Source organism: Rhamphochromis longiceps, linkage group LG16 (genome assembly GCF_057381845.1).
Source record: "Rhamphochromis longiceps isolate RC_006_pf linkage group LG16, R_longiceps_female_GT1.1, whole genome shotgun sequence".
NCBI lineage: Eukaryota > Metazoa > Chordata > Actinopteri > Cichliformes > Cichlidae > Rhamphochromis > Rhamphochromis longiceps.
In genome coordinates this window covers 22,693,429-22,710,114 of record NC_140572.1, presented here as the reverse complement: position 1 = coordinate 22,710,114, position 16,686 = coordinate 22,693,429, and the positions used below count along the sequence as shown (strand labels likewise).

At 41.6% G+C, this 16,686-nt stretch overlaps 1 protein-coding gene across 1 annotated transcript in view; it reads left to right on the top strand.

Annotated features, from left to right (window-relative positions):
• agps (alkylglycerone phosphate synthase) overlaps positions 1–14,591 on the top strand; it is a 28,424-nt gene extending 13,833 nt beyond the window's left edge. The window contains exons 11-20 of the mRNA XM_085383952.1: positions 1,331–1,458; positions 1,811–1,862; positions 3,328–3,404; positions 3,490–3,602; positions 5,339–5,408; positions 6,357–6,418; positions 7,157–7,246; positions 8,678–8,777; positions 8,956–9,013; positions 12,676–14,591. Of these exons, the coding sequence (XP_085240078.1) occupies positions 1,331–1,458; positions 1,811–1,862; positions 3,328–3,404; positions 3,490–3,602; positions 5,339–5,408; positions 6,357–6,418; positions 7,157–7,246; positions 8,678–8,777; positions 8,956–9,013; positions 12,676–12,797 (872 nt within the window). The 3' untranslated portion in view covers positions 12,798–14,591. The remainder of the gene's footprint in view (positions 1–1,330; positions 1,459–1,810; positions 1,863–3,327; positions 3,405–3,489; positions 3,603–5,338; positions 5,409–6,356; positions 6,419–7,156; positions 7,247–8,677; positions 8,778–8,955; positions 9,014–12,675) is intronic.
• The last annotated feature ends 2,095 nt before the right edge of the window (positions 14,592–16,686 follow it).

Sequence of the window (16,686 nt, the reverse complement as noted above, 5' to 3'; positions counted from 1 at the left end):
CAATGGTCAGTGGCTTTTTTGGTCAAAATATTTGCTGCTAAAAACGCTCTTCATTGTGAATATTCCCTTTCCGCAAATACGTAGCCTTTAAGATGAGGTTAGTCTAATAGCAAGAGTTCCAGTAAAGTTAGCTTAAGCTGCACTCAGTATTTCATTGCATCTGTCCCGAGAGAGTTTTTCCAGCATTGCTGTTCTTATTGCCTCCATTTAGCCCTCACCCTGGCTCCTCCTACAGTCTTTCTTTCTCTCCTTCTCTAGATCCCCACCCCTCTCTCATTAAGTGGCTTCTCCTGCATGCTATCAGGAGGGGGGGGGGGGGGGAGAGAAAAAACCCTTCTTGGGGTGAGGCCCAATGCAGTCACGTTTTCCAGTGTGCCACTAGGGAGCAGCATGTGGCATACAGTGTCACATTAGAGGCCTCATTAACAACCATAACAGGCTGATGAAGCCTCCTGATGGACTGTGTTCATGGGGGATACATTTATAAATGAACGTGATCTATAATGATACAGAGTGCACAGGGTGCAAGAAAGCAATTTGGATCATAGCAATAAAATTCACAAACTAGCTCTAATAGCTGTTGTTCATTGTTGAGTGTGTGGAGAAAGTGTAAAAATGGCAATTACGTGTTGTGCAAACCCATCAGATATTCTCTTTTGTTGTCCAAAACCCTTAAAATGTTTGTACAGTTCACTTTAAGAATAGATGTTTTTAAACTGTGCTTGTGTTCTTGTAGAAAAAGCAATGTTTTAATTTTTTTTTCACTCATTGTAGTTTTCATTTTTCATCTGATAACAAAAGAAAGCATTTTGATTAGCCACATCTTTTTCAGAAAAGTCATCTGAAAGCAAGTGCTCAAAGATTGAGCTTAATTCAATTTTTTTTATGAGAAGAGATGGCAAACATCCTTTGCTACCCATAGTTTACTTTCAAATAAACATTGGGTATATTTGAACCAAGTGGTGTGAGGATTTCAGCAGCAGCAGCAGGTAATTGTTGAAAGCTTCCAGGTCATGAGGTCAGCCACAGGTTTCCTTCTACCTTGTGTGCGTGTTGCTGTTGTTGGTCTTGGTGCCTTTGATATACCCCTGCTTTACTTCCTGGTGTTCTTAAGCTGATAAATCTCAGTTATCCCCCAGTGTGTGGTAGAAAACCAGATCTGCTAAGTGAAATGTGAGACAAAGGTCACCAGAACAACCCCTGGGACATGTACCAGAGCCCTGTAAAACAGTCTTGAGTTCCGCTTAAAGCGGGTTAGGTCATATAAACTCTGGGAACTGATGTACGTACTTTTGTTCTGCTCAAAATCTCTCACTGTGATTTTCCACAGGAACCCTGGGCGTGGTTACTGAGGTTACAATGAAGATTCGTCCCATGCCGGAGTACCAAAAATACGGCTCTGTGGTGTTCCCTAATTTCGAGATGGGAGTTGCCTGTCTTCGAGAGGTTGCCAGACAGGTAACAGGTTAATCTCCCCTTCAGCATGTTGTGCTCTGTTGCTTCATAAAGCCATGTCTCAACATGAGATGGAGGCTAGAAAGTTACTGTGTTTGAGGTATGCACAAAATAAGCACTTTCAGGTCTTCGTTTTACCTCCTTTAAAGCTAACCTGGCAGAAGAAAGCAGGGAAAAACTGATTTATAGACCAACTTGCAAAGGCATCTGACGTCGTCAAACCTCATTTGGCCTGAAGTGTTGTCTCAGAGAGTCTGTATACTGTACATTTAGGACAAATAACCAAAAGCTATAAAGTCAAAGCTCTTTATTGTTGTTCATTCGACTAATTCGGGCCAACTTCTTTTCCCTGCAGAGGTGTGCCCCAGCTTCTATACGACTCATGGATAATGAACAATTTAAATTTGGTAAGTTTTATTTGGAGTTCACATTTAAGCCCATCTCAGTTATCACCTCTTTATGTGTCTATATGACTTTCATTTAATCTACAAATTCTCAACATTAGCTTTTCCCGTTACAAGTAGGACTTAATTTGGCTAGATTTTTATTTTTTGTTTTTCCAGGCCCCAATAAAACCTTTGGCTTTGATCAGAGAGCTTTGCAACATGAGCCACATGATGTGGTTTAATCATTTCTTTAGTTTCTCCCATTTTATTTTGTTTGGTGTTCCACCTAACCATGAACGGCACTTGTGCAGCAGTCAATGATGTCACAACGGTCCATGCCACTGAATCGTTAAATTGATTATTATTTTTGCAACCGAATATCTGCGCGCACACACACACAAACACACAGTTTGAAGCACGATGAAAAATAAACCCGACCAGAATTAAGTCATTATTGCACTGAAGTTTTATGATGTTGTTTCTTCGGGTCCAGTGGAATGCATCTGGCATTCCCAGAGATCGCTGCAAAGTTCCCCAGTCTCGTGGGATCTCATTATCTTCCCTGTATTTCCACTTTTCACAGAGTAGGCACTTCCTAGCCTTAAACAGGGAAGACAAAGTGACCAGGATCTTTTTTTCTTTTTCTTTTTCTTTTTCTTTTGGGAGGGGGGATAAAAACTAAAACTCATGGCACTATGATGCATTCATGGATTTAGTAACTTGTCCTTACTTTTTAATAATGATTACTGTGGAGAAAGTTTGTGTACTGTATAAAAGGGTTGGGGTTTTTTTTTTAGTTTGAGACTACACAAACAATTTAGCTCTACCTGTATTAATATATAAAAATAAGGATTTTGTATAAAGGAAAGATAATATAAACATATGAACATATCATTTTTGTTCATTGTATTAGCAATTTTTTCTCTCTGGATTTTGAGTATTTAATTAACGAGTATGATGGCTGTGAGGGACCTTAAGACCCACAATCACAGTTTGGAATGGAAACAATTAGGACACTAAGTGATGAAGAGACTTGAGCATAGGGGGAAATAAATGAACTGTTAAGTCTCGGCGACATCACCCATGACTTCCCTGCTGTGATTGATAACCATCCCATTGGCCCCAGCCCCTCATTTTCCCTTGTCCACAGGCGCTTTTGTGCGTCCGATCAGGAATAAATCAAAAAGGGTGGCTGAGGAAGACGGATATCACTGTGTCAACCCCACTTCCCTTCGGAAACTCTCTGATTTATAGTCGCTGTCGCTCGCAGCCACTGGCCAGTTGTGAAGTTATTCAAATGTTACCATTTATTTCTTCTTCTTTTGTTTGCAATTCCAAATATATCAGAGTTGCTTTGCTCTCTCAGAACACTGGAGGATGCAAGCAGAAGCAGAGTTTGCCTAATTTGTGGGAAATTTTGTTTTATTTACTTTAGGGCTTCTTTTAGGTGAATTAACTGAACTGATTTTAATCTGATATTTAACAGGTCATGCCCTGAAGCCTCAAGTATCTTCAATTTTCACTTCCTTTTTGGACGGGTTGAAGAAATTTTACATCACCAAGGTAAAAAATAACCAGGGGTGAACACTGTAAGGTTCTTGCTGCAGGTGTTTTACATGAAAAATGAGCCTACCTCTTTAATTCTCAGTTCAAAGGGTTTGACCCCAACCGCCTGTGTGTGGCCACCCTGCTGTTTGAGGGAGACCGCGAGAAGGTCCTGCAGCATGAAAAGCAGGTTTATGACATCGCTGCAAAATTTGGGTGAGTAGTGGCTGCTGAGTTTGGTATTTTTACATCTTTCTTCTATATCTCTATATTGTTGGATCATTTAAAGATCAGAAAGGTTAGAAATGTGCCATAAGGTGAGGCTTTATACACAGTGGTGGCACTGCTTTCAAGCAGCCTTGGAGTAGCAGTGATAAGAATTGAGAAGCACAGTTACACACTTAAGATTTGTTCTTCGACTCAGTAGCTTGTCTCGATGTGGATTGATGGATCACCTCTGGATGTCCTCCTGTCAGGCTAGCTTTAATGTTAAAGTAGGTGTGAGGTGGGCAGAGATAGTAGGGCACAGCTCCCCTTAGGACAGCACAGGGCCACAAAACACAGCTGGGGAGTGTTTGGCTCTTGTGATTGATCATGAAACACATCAATAAGGACTTTCTTGGAAATCTGTTACCAGCCAGCCAGAGAGGAAACCTCCTTCATCCAGAACCATTTTTAAGCCCTCAAAAAAGAATATTCAGTTCATTTGCCATCTGTGTAATTGTTATGAAAATAATTACTTTTATTTATTGGTGAATTGTAATTGGTAAACGGTAAAAGGTTTTTGGAAACCTAATATGAATATATCTGTGTAGAAATCTCATATAAACATTTCTCATCTATAACTAACTCCAAATAATCCTGATGCACAGTTTCCTCAGACATTTTTGTCTGTTCCCATTATTTTGCACAGCCACATAAGAACACAAAACCTCGGTCCTAATTTACTCAGATCCAAAATCTTCCACACACAACAAAAGAAAGAAAGAAAGCTTTAAAGTTCAAAGATGGATTTTTATGGTAAACTGGACATTTAAAAAACTGCAGAAACATATGAATGGATAAAGATATCAACCTTTCATCTCAGGTAGACCACAAATGTGATATGTTTGGTCTGAAAACTGGCTGCAAGGATTTGTACAAGATTTGCACCATCATGAGTCATGACATAGCCAATGCATAAATGTGTTAGTCATTCATTAAAGTGGTTGTGGCAGTAACCTTTACGTTTGCAGATATTTCACATCTATGTGAAGCGTTTGTAAATCTATAGATCTCAAGTGTTCATACAGTTGCTACCAAAACGGACTCTGGATTTTTAATATTTTTTTTAGTTAAGAGAAACAATAAAAAAGTCCAGTGTTTCATTGTAATTAATATCTTGTGCAAGGCATTCCCTGTTTTGCCAAATGTTTGATCAGTATTTGATTATACATGCCATACATTATATTCATTAAGTCTTATTTGACACCATTGTAGCATTTCATGTTTGCTTCTATTTTAGGATCTTGCTGAGGTTCAAACAATGGTTTTGTGATAGAAAGGGGTTAAGCCATACCAGCCAAAACCTGTCAGATGCAACATAGTCTTAATAATTGCATTATTTTCATTAAATGGCCATCACCCATCAGCTCAAGTGCCGGTGATGGATTGCTTAGGTGTGGTGAGGAACGTTTCCTGCAGTGATGGGAAACAGGAAGAAGGGTGAAAATCAATATAGTGATTTTCTAATGAGCTTGGCCTGATTAGTTTGGATGGTAGATGAAAATGTGATTACCCACCGCAGGTGATAGATGTGTGGCTGACCTATGGCGATGCAAGGAGCATAGCGCCATTGATCTGTACATTGTTGCACTGACAGCCTCCAAGACAGCGGTTGTGAGAGGGAGCAGCCGGAGCAACAAAGCTGAAGAAAAGATCTGTTAAATATTAACCCTGATGTCTCCTCGCAGGGGCCTGGCAGCTGGAGAGGACAATGGGCAGAGGGGCTACATGTTGACCTTTGTCATCGCTTACCTCCGGGTGGGTCACTTCTCTGGCTTTTTCCCTGCCTGAGCTGATGGGCAGGTGGGGCAGGCAGGGAGATTGCAATTTGACAGCGGAGAGGATAGCGAGCAGCAATGAAAGCAGCGGAATATGACCTCGGGAGGGCTTTGATTTGATCTGGTCGCAGTTGTTGTCAAGGCATTGAACAGCAGTAGAAGAGCACAGTAAATGCAGACAGAATGACAATAGAAAGTTGACTCAGGTCATCCCTGTTAGAAACCTTTCTGATAATCATCAACAAGCAGGGTGTTTAAATATACTTAAGCAGGTCATCAACAGCTTTCTGCTTTTTAGTTTTTTGTTTTTTTTTATCTCAGTTGTCAAAAGTCCTTCCTCAGTGGCTCCATATTGTAGATGTTTACACATTCGCCCAACAAGCAATAATCCCGATTTCAATCCCAGGAGGAGCCACAAACCCTTTTGGGGTTGCATCGAAAAGGGCATCCAGAATTTAAAGCCCTTTTCAATAAAGCAACAGCTTCTATTCAAAAATGCCTTTTTGCAATACAGGTCTGAAAATGTCTCGTTGAGATGTCTACTAGTACTACTAGTTATTTATGTAGTCATTCTTTATATTCTAGTTTTATGATAGTGGTTTGTTCTGTTGAATGTAAGCCGGTGGTAAAACATCACAAAAAAGCCCAAGATAATGTCTTTGTTTTATCGGTACAGAGAAGAGAAGCTGCTTTCATTTCTCTTTTTTTCCTTTAAAAAAGAAAGTTGTGCATTGCCTTTAAAAAAAAAAAAATCGATCGAATGTCACCCAGCTCATAAAAATAAGAAGCTGTGGTTTCAAAATAAGATCACAAGCTTGGAGGATTTCTGCATACGCTTGATTTACAGGGTTACCACAGTTCTCATAAAATGTGCTGAATCACATTAACATATAAGCCTGCTTATATATGTGCATTTCATTCCAACCAGGACTTGGGAATGGACTACTATGTGATTGGCGAGTCCTTTGAAACCTCTGTGCCTTGGGACAGGTAAATACATTGATTCACTCGCCTCCTGCAGAGTCTGCCCTGAGCGTCCTAATCCTGTTTTTCCCTTCCTTTCGTTTATTTCTCCTTGCCTCTGTCTTTCACATTCACCTTCATGCCTGCCTTCTCCCCTCATTAAATGACCCTGCGTTGGAGCTTTTCCTCCTCAGCATACAAACGTACCACTACTGACATACTCACACACCCACACACATACATAGAGGGGAGAGGTGTGTGAGTGTCCTCTGTATGTGTACCATGTACTATGAGTCACAGGCTCATCTCACACCCATGTACTGTGATCTGCATTTTCTACATGTTTTCATTGTCCTGCTTTCTCACACAACAAACAGGAGCACATGCAGGCTCCTTGTTGTGTAACATGCCTGATGGGGAGAGACCAAGAGATCAGGCAGTGAGGCGAGCATATGTGCCTGGCTCATTACCCAGCCTCCTCCCCATCCTCCACACTCCACGCACGACTGCAGATGCTTAGGACTGGCGGCCATTTCCACACCAGTGGGAATCTCTCCCACAATGGTCTTCATGTTAGTCAGTCTGGTCTCTACCTCCTGCCTGGTCTCTTGCCTTTCTTTAATGTTTTTGGTCTGTCTTTCTTTTATTATTTATATTTTTGCAGTGCTTGGTTTTAAATACACATTGTTGTCATGTTTTAAACACACAAATATCAGCTTAAACTCCTATTAATTTTCTTGTCTTTTCTTTCTTTCTTTTTTTTAGGGTTTTGGACATTTGCAGAAATGTAAAAGCGCGCATTGTGCGAGAGTGTAAAGACAAAGGAGTTCAGTTTCCACCATTATCCACATGCAGGTAATATTTAAAAACAGTTTCCAAAAGACTGAGCCTGTACAAGCGCTCTGCCAGTCTCCTCACCATATTTTAATGTTTAACACTAGTGCAGAAACGACACCTACAGTATAGATTTCATATTGTTCTTCCCATGAAAAGAACACAACAATGCACTGTGTGTTCTAATTTGTCCAAAGGCTATTAAAAATATGACACTCTCAATCAGGTCACACATATGTAACGAGCTCAGGTAACTTATTAAACAAGCAGGGCAGTGTAGTTTTTAGCAAATGATACTCAAGGATTAAATGGTTTTCTTGTTGGATGCTATTTTAAACTGAGGAATAAGATGTAGTTGTTTGTCACAGTTTGTAACAGTTTTTGAATTGTTTAAATTTTACAAATATAAATGCTTCTGAAAAAAATAATAAACATCATGCTGTGATAAAATATCATCACATCAATCCTTTAAATGACATCTATACACAAATAATCAAGAGCATTCCCCAAATGAAATATTTTGAAGAAGTCGGTCAAAATTAGAAACAAATGAAAAGCAAAGAAAAAATAGAATGACTATCAGTTGCTAACTTTTATTGTTTGACAGCAAATGGCATTCAATCCTAAAGATACATTTCAGTTATAACCTTGGAAGTACTGAGGTGCATACCAAGTGTGACCCCTGTTGAGTTTGCAAGAGCCACGGAGACAATGCAGTCGGACGTTGTGACAGACAGACGGCGAGCTGGTTGAGGAGCACCAGGCTGCTGCTCACAGATTGCGGACAGATTAGGCCTCAGCCTGATTATGCTACAGCCATTCATTTCCCGGCTGCAGTCTGTCACATGATTGATTTGTCCATTTAACCTCCAGAACAGTGAGTGTGCCAGGTGATGGGCCATGTCAAATGAACAAGGGCCCAGCACCCTGCTCCTCCAGAGGGAGCAAGGCCAGAGAGAGAACATGTAAACGGGAAAAGCAGCATTATATTCTCAACACAAAGGTTGTTACACAATATGTTCGAAAACCTGAGCGTAAGCTGCATTTAGTGGTGTGGGGAAAACACAAATATTATGATGTCAGTTGAATCACCCTGCCTGCATCATACCTGAGGAGTAAATGTGGCTCAGATGATTCAGTAAAAGGATTTGATCGCCATTTATTATGTGATAATGTTGTGTTATTAAAGGCGATAGTGCTTCCACGCTGCCTCCGCTTTCTGCTAACCATGAATGGAATTGAGGTCAGAGGTTCGCTGGGGAAAACCAAACCTCCCACTGCACTTTGTCTTCCGATTCCAATAGAAAAGAATCATTTATTGTATGTAAAATGGAGCAACTTGTCAAAAAACTCCTCCTTCACATGCATGTAAATTGGATTTTCTGAGAGACGGTGGAAAGAGAAAGATTAAGGTTTTTTCCGCTCGTTTGAACGTGTTTCTTTTTCGTGCAGGGTGACTCAGACGTATGATGCCGGTGCCTGTGTCTACTTTTACTTTGCCTTCAACTACAGAGGACTCAGTGATCCAGTGCATGTGTATGAACAAGTGGAGGTAGATCCAGTTTTATTTTTCTGCACATTATGCCAAAAACTGTTAAATAAAATTAGAGCAAATTGCATCTGATGTGATAACATGTTGAAACGCCAACACCCATCAGAACAGATGTCAGAATATAACATTATATAATGTATAAACTGAGTGTTGTTTTGTTTTTTTCCCCTCTTCACAGCATGCAGCTAGAGAGGAGATCCTTGCCAATGGAGGGAGCTTGTCACATCACCATGGAGGTACCCAGAGCTGAGAATTTTGTGCTTAAAATGTAGAGCCTGTTTTCACAAACTGCAGAAAGCAAGTGCATATAAATCACCAAAAAAGCACAGTGATGTTATATTTGGAGATTCAGTTTTGTACTGAATTGCGATGACAGCATGGCGAGCCTACCTGGCGTGCTCTTCCATGCTGGCAGCCAGTCGTGCTGTAAATGTGCATTTGGTCGTGGATCTTTCATCGCTTCCTTCACATTTCCAAAATCTGTTCCCACAGCTCAGATGAATGACTCTGACTCGGCTATTTGTTCATTTCAGCAGTGACCAAATGAAACGTGAGCAGGGGAGGGCGGCGAAACAACTCTCCTGGCCCCATCAGGGCTAACCGAAACGGCTGCCTTATCTATATTGCCATCCGCCTCACTGTTTTCATACATCACTTGAGGCTATTCATCACACCTGTCAAAAACAGTATGTAGTGAATCAGCTGCGATATTAAATCACAATTTTTCCTGAAGGCGGGGACGGGTTCAAAATTAAAAGATTGCTAATAAAAAGGAGGCAGCGGGCCGGGGTAAATGATGCCGCCGTTATCGCCGGCTGTACACTGACCTCCAAACGGTGGCCCGGCCACCCCGAGCGGCACGGGGAGGTGACGCTGGGGAGAGGGGGGTGGGATATTGATGCAGCTACCGTGTGCGAGGCCCATTCTGTAATTGTGATTAATAACAGCGGGGCTCGCTATCTGGGTGCAGACAGGACGGTTTGTCTGCCCACAATCAGCGCTTGACAAATGGAGCTAGTTTCCCTGGGTTTTGTGTATCAAACAAAACAGATGTAGTCAAGGATGGTGAGGTGGGAGGCCAGTGGAGAAAATATACATTTTTGTGGCCCTGTATTTACAGCAGGTCAGCACGGTGCTGCGTGGGCAAACGAAAGGGAATCTCTGCATGCAGAGCGCTTCGACCCCTTTCACTACAGGACGTAATACTCACCTAACAGCACTGTGTGTCAGCTGCTGTCCAGGGGAAAACCATTTTTCATGAAAAAGGAGTCAGTTTTAACAAACTGGCTTTAAAAAACCCCAAAACAAACATGTTAAATGTTTAAATATTGGCCAGTGCTTAAAGACAGAACACCAGGAGAAATGTCCTCTTTAACTAGGTCACCAGTGTCGCAGCAGTGAAGAGTTGTCGGAACATCCATCACCAGGAGAATCATCCATCTATCAACCCTGCACCGCAACTCCTCAACCAGTACTCCAGCTTGGTCATATCAGAGGAATGCATGGCCACTGCCTTACCCTGTCTGTCATGTCCTGACCCCCATTTGTTAGAGAAACCCCAGGAGAGCGAGAGCGGGGTGTGGAAGCGGATGAGCCTCAACCCAGCTTCTCTCTTCTTCTCCAAATGAAGGCCATTCGAGGGTGCCCAGCGTCTTCACCTCACCTTGCGGCTTTCTTTTTCTTTTCTTTTTTTTGCGGAGATTCTCTCTCACCTGCTCCCCACACTGCACTTCCACTCAGGTCACTGCTCTCAGGAGGTAAAAAGAATGACCTGATTTGGTGAAGTTCCGCGTTTGCCATTCGCCCTGAACTTCCCCGGGCTTTTCCACATGGGAGAAATGTCAGTTGTTTGATTTTTGAGAAGGAGGGGGGGATTTTCTAAAATAGCTACCTGCACTTCTTTGCATGTCTCAGCTGCACACACCAAGCCTGGTGAGATTGATTGCAATAGCAAGCAAAAAAGAGAGAATATGACAAGATAGATGTGTAAATTATCACAGTGATGGAGGCAATGATGCAGTCCCAGCACCTTCTGTTTTCTCTCCTATTCCTGAGAGGAGGGTGGGATGGAGGTGGAACGAGGGGAAAGAAGTGGGGAGGAGGTGGTGGTGGTAGAGAGCTTGGTACTTTCTTAGTTATTGGGTAGCAGCTGATTGGTCCCCTTGTCCCCATCTGGAGGTTTGTGTGGTATCAGAGTCCCCAGTGACCCCGCTCTCTGCCCTGTTTTGTCAGGAGACGGGCCTCACTAGCCTCATGGCTTATCCCCATCTGGGTTTCCTGGCCAAACTCTGATAACATAGCGTTGTAACATGTCAGGGTGGCCCCTTTTTCTCATCTTGCCCTGGGAGCACGGGGGGGGTAGAGGCTGGAGAGAATCGTGTGGATTGGGAAAGGAAGGCATGTGAAGACACGTTTTTGGGGGGTTTTTTTTGGGTTTTTCATTTCGTTTTTTTTCCTTTTGGCCTTTATAATCTTATCTAAACTGATTACACTGCTGGTTTCACATGTTTACACAGAGAGCAGCACCTGTTCTGAGCTGCTCTGTTCTCAAGTCTATCTTTTTTTTGCGTGGGTGGGTTGTAGATATCGAGTATTTCTTTTAAAGTGACACGACGTCAAAAGTTAAAATTTACTTACTTCCTCTTTGCTGGACTGTTATTAAAAGATGACTTTTTCCAAGAATGAAGCAGCTTTCCTTTCCCGGATTTTTAGTTATTAGTATCACACTCTGATAATGACTACTTGCTCTTTTTGAACTGATTTTGCAGGGATTAAAGCTAAAACAGTGACCGAAATGATCATTCTCACTGCTATTATCTCACATTTTTCAGTGTTTTACACTGAAAAATGTGAAAGTTGCCTGTCAGCTTCCCAAATCCCACATTATCCCCCCAAAAAGTTGCACTGATAGAAAACAGAGAGAAGGTGAAAGCTTCTCATGTATCATTTATTATTTAAGTACTTGGTTAGGCCATAAAAGGCAACGTTAAACTTGAAATTAGATCAATTTTCGTGACTGTGCCGAAAAACATTTGACATGAACCTAAATCTACATATTTGGGGTTTCTTGGGTCTACTGACCAGTTGAGTAAGTCAGTGTTGTTAGTCCCCAGTAGCACCACTCTTTTCCTCCTCTTATTGCCAAATACAAAAATATAAATTAGTGCTTTAATTTGGTTACATTTGCTGTTAAATTCTTCTGTTTGAAAAGTTGCCGGCTCCACTCTGCGGGACCCTGTCAGGTCCAAATGCTTTGGAGAATGTCGAACTGGACAGCTGGTAAAGTAATGGGCGCTCTCACTGGGCTTCATGCCGAAGGCAGTCTCACTCCTCAGGTTGGGGGGTTTGGACGACGATGATGAGAGGCCGCGAGGAGCGGCTGAAAGCCAAACTCCCGCTGACAGAGTGCCATTGTGTTGGTGCTCCACGGCTGGCTGTGGCACCCTAATGATGATCGGGCCAGTGTTGGGGCATAGAGTGACGTTCGGGACAACGGAGCACAAAACCCTCGCGGGTCAGCTGGAGGAGTGCGGCCGTTGGCACAATGAGACAGAAAACGCTCCTGTGACTGTGGACAGGGGGGGGATTGGAGGGGAGCGGTGGCTCAAAAAGTGAGGGAGCCGGGGACGGCCCGCTCCAGCCGCCAGCCGGCCCCTCCTCTGGGAACACACAGAGCCTAATGAGTTTGATAGTCTGCTGAGCTCCATAAATCATGCCATGCAAAACATTTCTCCTCTCTGAATAAAAGCATTTATCACCCTCTGTTTATTCACTCACTCTCACAAGATTGATTGGCTCCCAGCAGCCTGCTGAGCAATCAGCCGTGCCGATTCCTCTATTTCTCCCCCTCAGTCGTCTTCCTTGGTTTTTTTATTTATTTCTCTCCTCTGTCATTCAGTGGGGAAACTTCGGAAGGAGTGGATGAGAGAGACCATCTCCAGCGTCGGCATGGGGATGCTCAGGTCTGTCAAGGACTACGTGGACCCAAATAACATCTTCGGCAACAGAAACCTCCTCTAATTAAATAATTCTGTCCATCTTTAGCTAACCTTTTTGTTTTGTTTTCTGAAAGCATCTTGTGCATTTTTGATTAATAGATACTAAATGTGATTTCAAAACGGACACAGATCTTTGTCATCTACATCAAAAGTGTCATCCGGTGCCATTTAACGATTCACCCAGGCTTTTTCTTGCTTTGACTTTGTATTGCACTTAATCTGCTGTAACAATCATTGTCGTCCATGTTGAAGCTCATTTTTACTCGTGTCACGGTCTCATCCTCCTAAGCCACAACTGTGATGCAACAAAAACCTTCATTTTTCATCACATTTTCTTTTGTTAAACTGCTAAAAATCCTTGCCAACATTAGCAGAAACAATTTGTCTACATGATCCTGTCTTGTGTGTGAGTCTGTGTGTGTGTGTGTGTGTGTGTGTGTGTATGAGTGTATGCAATTGAGTGATTGGCATTTCTTTAGTGGTAACTTTCAGCTCAATGCGCTTTCTGAAGCTCTGTGCCTTTCTAAAGCTTTTGTCTGCCTACCCTTCTACTACACGTGTGTACATTGAAGTCCCTTTGTGAAGGTCATCAGTGTCTTCTGTTCATCTTTTCATGCCCTCCTGCCTTCTGTTGTACTGACCAATTGCCAAGAGACTTGTTTCTTGTGTATGCGTGTGTGTGTGTACCACTGGTGATGAACTTTTTCGAGTTAAATGGGACCTATTATGTTCATATCTAGCCCCACCTTTCTATTCTTGGACTCTGCTCGAGTAGCTTGGCACGATTCACAGGTCACAATAATCGTTATTTATCTTCTGCTGGACCTTTGCGTATCTCATCTCAGCTAGCTCTCTTCTAATTGGCTGCCAGTCACAAACAGTAGTGTTCAGCAGCAGGTGGGTGGGGTTGATGTTATGGCAACATTAACTACAATAATAAAACCATAATAGAAAATGATGAAAAAACATAATGGGTCCCCTCGAGTCTTTGTTCTGCACAACCAAAATTTCCCCACCCTTAGATGAACAGTATGAGGATAAAGACTGATGATTCCCAGTGTGTTTAGCGTTTGCACTGAAGGCATCAACCTTGCATGGTTTGTTGAGAGAGTGGGGGGAGGGGAAAAAGCCATTTCCATTATGACCACGTTTGCAGTGTAGGGCCTCTGGATTCTGGTGCTCACGTTGTACCAAAGACTCAACTCATCAGATCATGCGAGCATACTGTACATGTGTTTAATGTTATGGCAACTTACTGCAAAGTTAAACTGTATTTTTTAATTAGCATATGCAAAGATAACCATCTGAAGAGCTCTAAAATGTAAATATGTGTGACTGTTACACCTGCTAAAACTTTGTATTAAAACACAAGTCCATGTTTCACTTTTTTTTTTCTTCCTGCCATGTAGTTGGATCATTTGTGTTCACCCCAAAATTCTTCAGCTCGTCAAACAGTTGAATAGTGTATTGTATGAAAGGTTTTTTGGATCGGACCCTGTAATGTACTACATTTTGATACTGGACTTTTTGCTCTCATGTTGAAGGTCACATTGTTAACTATGTGTCATGTTTTCCAGGATCCCTGTGTGCTTTAAGGTCAAAAGAAATCCCCCAAAAGTAAAAAGATTTGTTCAGGACCCCGCCCCCAAACTCTTATCTGACCTTCTACCCTCTTGTGTCAAAAATATGCGAGAGCTTGTTTTTGAATGTTATGGCTGTACCCTTTTTGGTCAATTTTTCCACTTCTCTTAACAACATAGTAACTTCTAAGTATGTTTTGTCAATGCTGTTTGTGCAATAAATTAAAGTAAAACTTCCCAGTTGTGAATTCTTTATTATTTTCTTTGGCTTTTTGTATGCACTCCACATTGTTGCGAGAGCAGAAAACTTTTTCCTCATACATCATCTTAAATTTAGCCCTTCAGTTCTTGTCTTTATTTATACTGTCAGGCTGTTAGGAAGGTCAACGAGAGCCTGAGAGCAGCTTTTTTTTGTTTGCTCAGCCTTTACCTGCACCATGCGGAGCTCAAGGTAAAACAGCAGAGCTTAACAGAGCCTGTCTTTTGCTTCCTGGCAGGCTTTTATTTTTTTATTATTTTTTTTTCTACGCACAGGCTCATTTGGGAGTCATCTTCACCCACACAGCCACCCACACACACTGCTGGCTGACGTCAGCACCACCAAGATCAACAGCAATCGAGCTCAGACTTGAACTGTGAAATGCGCTGCAGCTTTCACAGTCTAACAGTCTAATGCTCAGAATTATGTGTGAATAGATATATCAGATAAAAGACACAAGGGATCCATAATTAAATTTAGGACTGACGGTCATATTTCCCGATATGATTAGATTGATATATTTTGCAGGTAATTACTATCTTTTCACTAATATCTTTACATCTTTGTAACCTGACCAGTCTAATGTTTGTTGTGCAATTTCCACTCTTTACAAATTCAAAGATTTCTCAATGAAACGCCCTATCTACTGAATTTCATTGAGAGATACAGTTTGTGTGCAAGGATGCATTTGTCCACATGAGGTCAGTACTGCACTGAAGAAATCAGATGTAAAACGGGAGACGGTGTCCATGGTGAGGAAAATTTTAATAAGCATCTCTGATGGACTATTTGGTACTGTGCAAAAGTCTTGGGCTGCCTCTTGTTTTCTTGAATTCTTTTGAAAGTCAATATTCAGTAACGTCTTCAAGCAACATAAAGAAGTCCAGACGCTTTTTTCTTTCCAAGCTTCTTAGACTACCACTGATAGTGTTTTTCTATCTAGGTATTGGAAGAGTCTTTGGGATTGTTGTCAAACTGAAAAATGACGCCACTGCCCATCAGAAGCTCCAGAAAGTTGATTCTGTTTATCTGGACATTGCATTTTCAGTGGGAGAAACTTTTGATCAACCATCCAAGTCTCTGCGTTTTCATCTGAAAATGCAGCATCCAGATAAACAGTATCAACAGTATCTGTACGAGTGAGCATCTATCAATACAGGCCAATCAGATGCTTTTCTGATGTTATTGCATAATGGATCAAAACCTTTTTTTGTGTGTGTTCATAATTTCATCAAAAGACGCCAAGGTCACTGGCTGAAATAAAGCCACAAACCATGACAGAGACTCCCACCTTTCCATTTACACCATTTCTGTTGATGCTTTAATCAACATTAAAGCTCAACTAATGGGCCAGATACAGATCATGTTTCAGGTCATGATTTCTTTGTATTTCTTAAGGATATGACTTTCAGACACTGTTCATTTTCTGTAGATGTTTTTTAAGGCCTGTCATTTCCTCTTTTGTCCTCCACTTGTTTTTTTTTTTAAGGGCACACTCCACACCATGCTGAGATATGCAAACTTTTCAGCTAATAGCTCTTTGAGAATCACCTTGTTGAGGCAAAAATACAGTGTTGTGTCTGTCAGACTGTTATCGTTGACATTTTTTTTAGATTTACTAAAGAAGTGGGAGCAAATTATGTGTTTTTGTGCCTAAAGATACAATTTAAAATGAGTTCTTTGCTAAGTTGTCTGCTATCTGTAGACACAACACTTGTTCATCCCTCGAGTTAGGTGCTTCTTTTACACTTAGATGATTCATAGGTCAGATTTACAGTGGGGCAAAAAAGTATTTAGTCAGCCACCGATTGTGCAAGTTCCCCCACTTAAAATGATGACAGAGGTCAGTAATTTGCACCAGAGGTACACTTCAACTGTGAGAGACAGAATGTGAAAAAAAAATCCATGAATCCACATGGTAGGATTTGTAAAGAATTTATTCGTAAATTAGGGTGGAAAATAAGTATTTGGTCACCTCAAACAAGGAAAATCTCTGGCTCTCACAGACCTGTAACGTCTTCTGTAAGAAGCTTTTCTGTCCCCCACTCGTTACCTGTATGAATGGCACCTGT